The 12,199-nt window shown below is 41.8% G+C and overlaps 1 protein-coding gene across 2 annotated transcripts; it reads left to right on the forward strand.

Moving 5' to 3' along the window:
- Window positions 1-1,968: 1,968 nt before the first annotated feature.
- Window positions 1,969-7,792, forward strand: LOC146963209 (E3 ubiquitin-protein ligase TRIM35-like). 2 transcript variants are annotated; one of them, XM_085767684.1, is made up of 2 exons: window positions 1,969-2,137; window positions 6,558-7,792. In XM_085767684.1, the coding sequence occupies exons 1-2, from the start codon at window positions 1,969-1,971 to the stop codon at window positions 7,790-7,792; spliced, it is 1,404 nt and encodes a 467-aa protein (XP_085623810.1). The 2 variants fall into 2 exon arrangements, with proteins under 2 accessions (XP_085623810.1, XP_085623809.1); XM_085767683.1 differs by lacking the exon at window positions 1,969-2,137 and having other exon boundaries at window positions 6,389-7,792.
- Window positions 7,793-12,199: the final 4,407 nt, after the last annotated feature.

The following is a 12,199-nucleotide window of genomic DNA, read 5'->3' on the forward strand; positions in this document are numbered from 1 at the left end:
CACTCTGCTCTGCTCTGAGCCGAGGAGAAAACTTTTCTTGTATCCTACAATTTTTATCCAATGAGGAGAGAGAACGGCATGAAGGGCTGTGTGTGCAGCCAAGGGATGCGCCTGAATGTGGTGACCTAGGGACGAGGACCAATAGATCCATAACAAGGGCGGGGGCTGCTAACTCCGTTTCGAGATTCAGCCTCTATCATTCAAATTGATCATGTGACTGTGATGTTCATCTTCATCTACAGCTGTCTTTTTTTCCTATGTGCTTTGAGTGTTGTACATTTCTGACATTAATGTTGTTTTAATATAAAATAAAGTCATGTAGCCTATGAAGCTTTGCTGTGTGATGGTTTTTATTGAAGCGTATCTGCTATGAATTTAAAAAATAACAACATATACGTATCATAAAGAACACACTGATGGAAGCGGTTTTGTCCTCAATTTGTTAATAACAGGATGATTTCTTATGATGGCCATGTAATCAATAAATAAACCATAGAAATGTTTTAATGTTGCTGTCATTGAACCCTTGGCAATAACAGATCCAGGGGTAGATATTAGAGCTTGTGTTTTCTTCATGCTTTTATGCTCTTATTAATATTTCTGATACTGAAAACACAATTTGACCAAAGTGTTCTGTTGGATTCATCATGAGGCTGACGGGAAATAACACTCGGACCAGTTGAATCACAGTAGATGTTTATTAAGCAGCTTTTCATTGATAATAATTACATTATGAGTAAAACAAATTCATGAACTGGACTATTCTAACAGTTTTCTATTTCTAGTTCACAGTAAAGAGTGTGTGAGGTTAATGTGGACAGAGAGTCATGAATACACAACATGTGGAAACAGCTAGTCGGACATCACAGCTCCATGCATGATGTCCTTCTTCTGTTGCTCAGTCAGTTTTCACAGTGTAGACACTTTGAATCACAGTAAAACAAAAACACTTTAGTTCAAACATGGTGTATCATAGTGAATCACAAGACTTTTATCAGCTGTCAACAAGACAACACAGTAGTCTTCTACATATCACGTGTTGTTCAATACAAAACGACTGTTGTGTGCATCGTGATGAGGTTACTGTTAAACTGTTCTTATCTTTGTCCAGTAAATGTCTGCGTGTTTACTCAGGTTGACTCCAGGGGGGTTGTGTGCGTCTTAACAAGCAGCATAAGTTGACAATATTTGGTTATTTGAATTCTTCTAATACTGTAATTGTCTCCTTTGTCGTTTGTTCTTACCTTAAACCACAAGAGCACGTCAGACTTATTTACATGCAGTCAGCATTCATTAAGTAGTTTGCATTGACCATCTATGGTTAAAAAAGGGTGTGTACAGGGCGGGACATGAAGCCGATCCAGCTGCGCACACTTGAGGCACTCTTTGATTTATGAAAGCGACGTTTGCTGTGTGTGTGTGTGTGTGTGTGCGTACGCAGGGTTTTATGAATATTTTTTGGCGTACGCAAACTTTGGCTTTTGGGAGTACGTACACTTTCAGTAACGACCCTGTGCAATGTTTTATAAATGAGGCCCCTGAAGTTTTTCTAGAACATACAATAATTTAAGATATTAAAGCAAAAGTACAGGTGGATAATACACTACAATGACTTTCTATCTGAAAGGAACTAGTTCTTCTGACTTGACTGATTCATGTTCACAAACAAAAAAACAGAAACAGAGCTGCTGCATCAACTTTTTCCAGCAATTAATTAAAAGTCTGGAATGAAACTCAGCTTGTTTGTGGGTTTGACAAAGCTCCACACCCACACCTGAGACAAACAAGGAAACAGTTTATTCTTTGTCAGTCACAGAGTCACAGACTGAAGAAGAGACGCTGCTTCAACCTGCTGACACTCCACACACTGAAGGTGAGTTTGACTAAAACCTGGACTCAGAGTCACAGTAAACTTCAGTCAAGTCTGACTGTCTGCTGTGTGTGTTTTCAGCTTCACTCACAGACTAAATGGCTTCCAGATCAGAGGTGGATCTCTGCTGTCCAGTCTGTACGGAGGTCTTCAGAGATCCTGTTGTTCTGTCCTGCAGCCACAGCTTCTGTAAAGACTGTCTGAAGAGCTGGTGGAGAGAGAAACAAGATCCACTGTGTCCAGTTTGTAAGAGAAGATCTTCCAAAGGTTATCCACCGTCTAACCTGGCACTGAAGAACCTGTGTGAGAGCTTCTTGCAGCAGAAAGAGCAGAGATCTTCAGAAGATCTCTGCAGTCTGCACTCTGAGAAACTCAAACTCTTCTGTCTGGACCATCAGCAGCCAGTGTGTCTCGTCTGCAGAGATTCAACAAAACACACCAACCACAGAATCAGACCCATCGATGAAGTTGCTTCACAACTCAAGAAGGAACTTGAGGAAACTCTGGAGCCCTTAAAGAAGAAGTCAAAGAGTTTTGAAGAAGTTCAAGTGAAGTTTTGTCAAACAGCAGAACACATTAAGGTCCAGGCCCGACACACAGAGAGGCAGATTAAGGAGCAGTTTAAGAAGCTTCACCAGTTTCTAGAAGAGGAAGAGGAGGCCAGGATGGCTGCACTGAGGGAGGAAGAGGAGCAGAAGAGTCAGAGGATGAAGGAGAAGATGGAGGCTCTGAGCAGAGAGATAGCAGCTCTTTCACACACAGTCAGAGCCACAGAGGACGAGCTGAGAGCTGAAGACGTCTCATTCCTGCTCAACTACAAGGCTGCAGTGGAAAGAGTCCAGCAGCGCCCCCTGCTGGAGGATCCACAGCTGGACTCAGGAGCTCTGATAGACCAGGCCAAACACCTGGGCAACCTGGCCTTCAACATCTGGAACAAGATGAAGGACATGGTCTCCTACAGTCCTGTGGTTCTGGACCCAAACACTGCTCATCCAGGACTCATCTTGTCTGATGATCTGACCAGTGTGAGACCAGGAGTCAAACAGCAGCTTCCTGACAATCCAGAGAGGATCGATACTTTCTGGTCTGTCCTGGGTTCTGAGGGTTTTAACTCAGGGAATCACAGCTGGGATGTCCAGGTTGGAGACAATACATACTGGGGGCTGGGTGTGTTAACAGAGTCTGTGCAGAGGAAGGGAAAGAAGATAGGGTCTGGATTATGGAGAATATGGTTCTATAATAGTAAATACAGAGCATGTTCACCATCAGCATCAGACATCGATCTCCCAGTGCAGAAGAAGTTCCAGAGGATCAGAGTGAATCTGGACTTGAACAGAGGAAAACTGTCGTTCTTAGATCCGGATACCAACACACACATACACACCTTCACACACACTTTCCCTCAGAAAATGTTTCCCTATATTGGCACTGGTGAAACCCCCGCAGTGAAGCTGTTACCAGTGAAGCTGTAAGTGACAGTGGAGCAGATCAGTCTTATAATGTTGTTTATTTCTTAAAGCGAGTGAGTTGAACCAGTTAAAATGTATCTGTTGTCTCATCTGACCATTGATCACATTCAACAAAATTTATTTTGAATTTTTTCTCCAATTGATAAATTTAAAAATTATCCAAAATACTCAGGACTGTTTTCTAGTTGATGTGATGAGGTTGCTTCATGATGCAGCTGCAATATTTGTCCACCAGAGTGTGGTGTTGTCCACACAATGATGGAGGCTCAGCAGCAGTTTGTCGGACTGGATTTCAACTGCATATTGTTTCAGTTATTGAACTGCTATGTATCTACAATATACGGAACATATAATATCTAGTTTTATACATCAATGTTTACTCGGGTGTGTTGTTTTGTTTTTTTTAATGAAAGAAAATCCTCTGAAGATGAAAAACAGACATTAGAGACTTTATACTAAAACAGAGCTGTGTATTTGACAAACTTTTCTAAAAATATACATACATACATACATACATAACTAAATTTAAAAAATAAAACACATGTGTCCAATGAGCTCATTTTAACTTTCAGTCTCGTTATTTTTCACCCCAAATGTTACTCCTCTCTGATTCTGACCATTTCTGAATAAAAACTATCAGTTGTAGATGCTTTGCACCATCTAGAGGAAATTTAGTGGAAATACATGTATCTAATTTTAAATCACACTTCTGCCCATTTCTGGGGGTTACTGTTGGAAAGGCAGCAGACTGACGTAAGGAAGATAAGATATGATAAGATAAGATCGCACACTGGGGAAATTTACGTCATTGTTGCAGTAAATGACTCCAATATTGCCAAAAATGCCGGCATAGGTATCGGCGAGTACCTGTTAGCTCCGTTAAACTGTTAGCACTGTTAGCTCCATTGGCACCATTAGGTCTGTTAGGTCTGTTAGCTCCGTTAGCGGATACAGTTGAACTGGAGCTGTCTATTTCTTAAACTAAATGAGCAGCACTACAAATAACCTATTACATTTTGGACAAAACTAGCAAGTGTTTGATGCCTCGTATTATGGACTTGGACCCTATTCGTACTGTTGACTAAGTATGGTGCTATTCTGAGCATTATTTCTGGCGATGAGTGGCTTTTTTGATCGCGGTTGGCTAGTGGCTACAAAGACAGCAGAATTTTGCTATTACATTGTCTGTGCTGAAGCCACTACAACTAGAGAAGTTTGTGGTCGACAAACTTGTTCTCTTCAGGGGGCGTTCAACTCGGTCTTACCTTGGGTTAAACCTACACCAAAATATCCCTTTAGGGAGTGCCCCCTTCACTCCAAAAGTCCTTGGTCTCCTGAGCAGATATAATCTGCTTGGACCCTTCTTTGAAAAGTGCAGTGGTATTACCAGTCCAGTCCAGTCCAGTCGATTGTTCAGGTGAATGCCCAGGTACTTGTAAAATGTCACCATCTCAATGTCCTTGCCCTGGATGTTCAGCAGTGTTGGAGAGGGGTGTCTGCTCCTTACACCATTAGCTCCTTGGTCTTCTCCACATTGACCTAGAGGTGGTTCCTCAGATACCAGTCCACAATCCTCAATCAGTTTTCTTTACTCCCTAATGTCCCCTTGAGTGATAAGGCCAACAATTGCAGAGTCGTCAGAAAACTTCTCAAGGTGACAGGTGGGCATGTTTTTACTGAAGTCTGCAGCGTCCAGGGTCTTCATCAGTTGGGATGTCAGTGCCACCAGCCTGTAGCTGTTGGGACGTACAGGTTGTTTTCCACAGTCGTTGCACTCTCACCAGCGCTCAATCACTGAGCAGAGCTGGTCAGGACAGAACTTAAGGAGTCTGGAGCTGATGCAATCAGGAGCTGCTGCCTTCCTCGCATGGATTCTCCTGAGCCCGAAACCTCACTCGGAATATTGTGAGGGACAACTTGCAGCTGAGGTACTCTGTGCTGAGGGTTGAGGGTTTGTGGTATTGTGGTAGTGTGAAAAACAGTGGTGAGAAGATCAGTGGGTGGTGGTTGTGAACTGCATTTTGTAAGCAGAGGGCCATAGATGAGTGAGAGGATGAGGAAGCATACTGGGGGTGTCAACAAAGTGGGTTGCAGCAGTGATGAATGGGTAAGTAACAGATACATAGTCAGGAAAGCACACCGATGACACTCTGGTGTCCAATGTGCATAAGTGCTGGGGAAAACCAGGATCAGAGCAGAGCTGCTGCACCAAGTGTTTTCACCATACCGTCAAAAGTCTGGAATGAAAATCAACCTGTTTTACAGTAAATGGTTGGCAAAGCTCCGCCCACTCACATTAATCAACTCGGAAAAACCAGGGAGCAGTTTGTCATGATCGGCAAGTAAACCCAATCACCCCCAGATGCGACTGTCAAGCTGCAGGGAAACAAGCTCAGGGCTCCCACTGATTCAACATTGTGGTGGTTTTAAAAAGAATGCAACAAATTAATTACAACTAATTCAGTCCTAACTTTTTACAAATATATTATGAATTTAGTTGAAGAATAAGAATAGAGCTGGCAGAATGTGTTGTTTTTAAGCTGTAAGCTGTCATTGCTGGTCTTCCTATCAGACTGCGCACAAGGCAAGACTTGACAGTCACAACCTAGGTCTACACAGTATCTGTGCTGTGCATAAACTCTTGGCTTAGCTGATAAAGAAATGGATGACTCTTCACTTCCTGTTGGTTCAACTGCTCCACTACATTTAACCCACAGCTTCATCTGAACTGAAACCAATGATGCTACATCCTTTTCAGTCAGTTTTTAAGCTCTATCACTGACCACTCACACTAGATGAACCAAGAAAATGTTGCATTTCTCCATCAGTGAAGAGAAGCAGACTGAAGAAGAGACGATCAGATTCAGCTTCAGACCAAACTAACAACTGCTGCTTCAACCTGCTGACACTCCACACACTGAAGGTGAGTTTGACTAAAACCTGGACTCAGAGTCACAGTAAACTTCAGTCAAGTCAGTAGAGGAGGGAGGGGAGCCAGGACTGACTCTACTTTCTGTCTGCTGTGTTTTTAGCTTCTCTCACAGACTAAATGGCTTCCAGATTAGAGGAGCATCTCTGCTGTCCGGTCTGTACGGAGGTCTTCAGAGATCCTGTTGTTCTGTCCTGCAGCCACAGCTTCTGTAAAGACTGTCTGAAGAGCTGGTGGAGAGAGAAACGAGATCCACTGTGTCCAGTTTGTAACAGAAGATCTTCAAGAGATGAACCACCTCGTAACCTGGCGTTGAAGAACCTGTGTGAGAGCTTCTTACAGCAGAGAGAGCAGAGATCTTCAGAGGCTCTCTGCAGTCTGCACTCTGAGAAACTCACACTCTTCTGTCTGGACCATCAGCAGCCAGTGTGTCTCATCTGCAGAGATTCAGAAAAACACAACAACCACAGATTCAGACCCATCGATGAAGCTGCTTCAGACCTCAAGAAGAAACTTGAGAAAACTCTGGAGCCCTTAAAGAAGAAGTTGAGGGGTTTTAAAAGAGTCCAAGTGAAGTTTGATCAAACAGCAGAACACATTAAGGTCCAGGCCCGACACACAGAGAGGCAGATTAAGGAGCAGTTTAAGAAGCTTCACCAGTTTCTAGAAGAGGAAGAGGAGGCCAGGATGGCTGCACTGAGGGAGGAAGAGGAGCAGAAGAGTCAGAGGATGAAGGAGAAGATGGAGGCTCTGAGCAGAGAGAGAGCAGCTCTTTCACACACAGTCAGAGCCACAGAGGACGAGCTGAGAGCTGAAGACGTCTCATTCCTGCTCAACTACAAGGCTGCAGTGGAAAGAGTCCAGCAGCGCCCCCTGCTGGAGGATCCACAGCTGGACTCAGGAGCTCTGATAGACCAGGCCAAACACCTGGGCAACCTGACCTTCAACATCTGGAACAAGATGAAGGACATGGTCTCCTACAGTCCTGTGGTTCTGGACCCAAACACTGCTCATCCAAAACTCATCCTGTCTGAAGATCTGACCAGTGTGAGACGAGGAGACAAACAGCAGCTTCCTGACAATCCAGAGAGGTTTGATTATTACCGGTCCGTCCAGGGCTCTGAAGGTTTTAACTCAGGGACTCACAGCTGGGATGTCCAGGTTGGAGACATTACATTCTGGTTACTGGGTGTGTTAGAAGAGTCTGTGCAGAGGAAGGGAGACAACATGTGGTCTGGATTATGGGGACTACTGTTAAATGAAGGTAAATACTCAGCACATTCACCATCAGCATTAGACATTGTTCTCCCAGTGCAGAAGAAGCTCCAGAGGATCAGAGTGAATCTGGACTTGAACAGAGGAAAACTGTCGTTCTTTGATTCTGAAACTGACACACACATACACACCTTCACACACACTTGCACTCAGAAGATGTTTCCATACATTTACTCTGATGATAAAGTCCCAGTGAAGCTGTTACCAGTGAAGGTGTCAGTGACAGTGGAGCAGAGCAGTTGGAGATAAAGAGAGATTTATAATGTTGTTTATTTCAGAGACAGTAGATAATTAATTGTATACAGACTGTTCACGGCTGTTGTAACCTGCCCGTTGCATTTGCACTTTAGGCCCCATGCTGTTTATTATTTATTTGTTTGTACATTATTGGCACTTTTTAATCATATTTTATCTTGCAGTAGGTCCTTTTAATCTGCCCATGATATGTTACATGTTATTTGGTGTTGTCTATTTGTGTATGTGTTCGAATGTGTGGATCTTCCTGGCTGCAAATCAATTTTCCCTGTTTGGGACAAATAAAGACACTTTGACTTTGATTTCTTAAAGGGAAAAGTCAGTGAATTGAACCTGTTAAACTGTCTGTCCTACTGCTGTCTCATTATTGCAAACATTGTTGTTTCTCCTTGAGTTCTCACTGGTTTTTGTTACCCTTTTCTTCTTCTGTGGTCTGTGGTTTTGGCTCATTTTATGTTATTAATCTTATGTTATTGTGGTTTTGTGTAGATCTATGACGAGAAACAAACAATAACTAAACTGAAACAACAAAAACAGCTGTTTTCATTGTAAATATGTCAGTTCATCATAAAAGGCTAAAAACATTTGTTCCTGTTTTTCATCAACACAATAAAATCTTGTTCTGACTCAGTCACGTCCTGTTAAACTGCACCCGTTGTCTCATCTGATCATTGATCACATTCAACAAATTTCATTTTGAATTCTGCTTCAGTTGATGAGTTTCAAACATGATTCATTCATGTCTTTTTGCATGAATGAAAAGTTTCAAATGTGTAGAAACTCTTCATCCGAGATTATGCAAAATCTATGAACTATTGTCTGATTGATGTGATGACACCAAGACCAACAGTGATTAGGATGGAGGAGTTCTTCCCTCCTGATTGGACGGTCCAGTCCACAGCAGGTCTGATGTGTAGACTACTGTACTGTCAGTGACTCTGTGAACCTGCTCACACTCCCACATAGAAACCTTATGTTCTCATTGCACTCCTGCATTTCTATGAGGTCATTTCATGATGCAGCTGCAACATTTGTCCACCAGAGGGTGGTGTTGTTCACACAATGATGGAGACTCAGCTGCAGTTTGTTGGACTGGATTTCTAATGTATCCTGTTGCTTGAATGTTTATCTTGTGTATAAATTCGATTTTACTGTCTGTATACATTTCTCATGGTTTTTATATTCATCTGTTTTGATCTTGATTCATATTTAATGCTTGGGTTGTTAACTTTGTTGCTAGTTACAGGATGATTTCTTATGATCAGTAAATAGATAATAAAAATGTTCTAATGTTGCTGTTCTTGAACACTTCATTCTCATCTTCATCATCACAGCTCCATACATGGTGTCCTTCGTCTGTTGGGTCAGTCAGTCAGTTTTCACAGTGTAGACACTTAGAATCACAGTAAAACACAAACACTTCAGTTCAAACATGGTGGATCACAGGGAATGTGTTGTGTTCAATACAAAACAACACCAGTGAAACGAGAACAAAGAAACAAGTTCATGTCTTAAACCTGAAAGTTTTGATGCCTGTGGACATCAGCTCCTTCTGGTCTGTTAGCGCCACAGAACGAGCCGTGATCACGGTGAAATGGAAACTGATTAAAGATCAATAACTAAGAGACAAACTGTCCCTGTAACATCCTCCTCCACAAAGACCCAGGAAGCAGCAGAAATTTAACACAACTCACTCAAAACGATGCACAAACCACTGAAGCTCCTCTCCGGTGTCCGATCCTCCGGTTTCTCACAGCTTGTCAATCACTGGAGAACAGACCTGCCAATCAATCACACATGCCTCTGGTTATTCCGATTGTAGCCGATTAGGGATGTAACGATATAGAAAACTTGACATCTCGATTACAGTGACCAAATTATCACACTTATCAACATAAACACGATATTTGTAAGTGCAATACAGCTTATTTATCAAGAAACATTACTTCAGTGCAGGTTTAAATTAACACTTAAACTACCTTTAAAACTAATTGAAAACATCACAATAAAACATTAAAAATACAATTTCTTGAGCTGAAGATACAGACATCATAACAAGCCATCAATATGGACTCTCGTTCTTAGCTCGTCATTATCAATAATCATAATCACCGTACGGTCTTTCAAGTTTTCATCTCGGTTAGCGATCACATTAAATGAACATGATTACATTACCTCATGTTGCCTTACATTGTGTCGGCTCCGCTCAGTGGACCTGAGTAGACCGGGTGCTGACGGTGTTAAGGGGCGTTCACACCAAACGCGATAGGACTTGTACAGCAAGTACAGTGCAGCAACGGTGGTGATATCAGCCATGATCGACGTGGAAAGAGAGCGGGTTGAGAAATACCGGTTCAAAACTGAGCAGGCGGAGTGCTTCTGATTTAGAAAATATAAATCAATTATTTACTTAGACTTAAATGTCAAGAAACAGAAACTAATTCACTTTTCTGAGAAAATAACTTAAATTCTTTGTTCTCTTCGTTTGTCATCACAAACAATTAAGGCACGAAAGAAAAAGGTTCACCATCAGTTAATGAAATTAAACCCATATCTTTAAGTTGCAAGAAAATACTCTTCAAGTTTAAACAAAAATGAACTGTTAAGCTACTCAAAAGCACCTTTAAACAACCAACATATTTAGCTTTGTGCTATACAGTCAAACTCAACTCAGTGGGCCCACACAACGCACGCACAAAAATCAAAATAAAATCCGCTGCAGGCCTAACGTTACGATGCTTGAAAGCGAGGAAATCCACAGTTTTAATCCACATGATCCACATAACTAAGGATGTCACGATTAGGCCTAACCCAGGTATTAAACACTACAGTTAATCATTAAGATTCCTAGATCTACCGCAACTTTTCCAAAACATTGGAACAAAAAGAGGCAGGTTTGCACGGAGGAAAAGAAAATTACACAACATCTGCATGTTACCGCATGTGTAACTTTGTTTTGGTTTGTTAAATTACATTTAATGTAACATTGAATCAATTCTACTTGAGAACAGACCTGTCAATCAATCACACACACCTTTTATTCCAATTGTAGCCGATAAGGGATGTAACGATATAGAAAACTTGACATCTCGATTACAGTGATCAAATTATCACAGTTATCAGTATCGGTAGGAATTTAAAGCTTGTCATTTGCAATAAAAAAAATCGATTAAAATAAACTTGAACATTTGATGTGATGACAATATAACTTGAATATTTCAACCTACTTTTCTGTAGTAGCCTAATGAAATCATACTTTGACTATATTTGATTTTATGCATAGGCTACATAGCTGTGAAATTAAATGCATAATAATCGTGATAATTGTAATACCGTGATAATTGCTCTGACAATAGCTAATCGACAGAACAGTAAAAAGGAAAAGTGTTACCTCGAGTGCAGCTCAACTCCGAAGGACGACAGTTTACCCAGTCTGATGAAAGGCGATGCTGAAGGTAGCCTACTGTAGATCAACATGGAGGCAGACAGACAGGTGAGACGGTGATGGAGTCTCTTTCACTCACCCTGACAGCGTTTCAGATGAATCCTCACGGTCCCGCGTGGAAAACAATGAGCCCACAGAGTTAGCTGGTAGCTGGTTTAGCTAGGCAGCGGCTAACAGTCTATTCACTTTACTAGCCAGTGCTAATAATAATAACACTCAAAACGTGCACAACTACAACAGAAACTTCGAGTAGAAATGTCTCCAGTTGTCCACCAATCAGGCGCAGCTCAGATATCCAGGTAAATATGCAGCAGACAGTCTTCTCCATAAGTCTAACATTAGCCTAGTGAAACTACACACTTGTCGCCATGTGACTCTGTTTTCCGATCGTCTCTCTGTCAAATTCCCCAAAATCCACACACACATGTACACACTCTCTCTCTTCCTGTCTGACACCGTCAATCACACACCTTCGACCACCAATGAAGGACCAGTACCAACCTCTTTCTCGATCGGTACTTCCTCTTTCACCATGTGCTTTTCAAAATAAAATAAAACTGAAAGATTTAAAGGGATAGTTCACTCAAAATTGAAATTTCACTCATTATCTATTCACCCTCATCATGTAAGGGCTGGGAGAAGTTTCAGAGTCCTCCGTGGCTTCTCTGAGTTACGGCGGGGCTCCGTGCAGCACTGCATGTCCATATGACGGTTGCAAATGGATACCAACTGTCTTCGTAACAAAAAGACACACCAAAAAACATCCAAATACCTCCATAGTGCTCGTATGTAATGTCCGTCCTGTATTGAAGCCCCGAAATGTGAAATTGTTCCGAAAAAAATTAAATAAGTCTACATTTCAAGCTTGTTTGTAGCGGAAGCTCCACGAAGAACAAGACGGACATTACATACGAGCAGCATGGAGGTATTTGGATGTTTTTTGGTGTGTCTTTTTG

This window comes from Trachurus japonicus, chromosome 22 (assembly GCF_045865225.1).
Source record: "Trachurus japonicus isolate A0001 chromosome 22, Traja_1.0".
Classification (NCBI taxonomy): domain Eukaryota; kingdom Metazoa; phylum Chordata; class Actinopteri; order Carangiformes; family Carangidae; genus Trachurus; species Trachurus japonicus.

Coding starts and splice junctions, on each gene's coding strand:
- LOC146963209 (XM_085767684.1), top strand. CDS start 1,969: ATGGCTTCCAGATCAGAGGTGGATCTCTGCTGTCCAGTCTGTACGGAG. Junction 2,138..6,557: donor TAAGAGAAGATCTTCCAAAG/GTTATCCACCGT, acceptor GATCTTCAAGAG/ATGAACCACCTCGTAACCTG.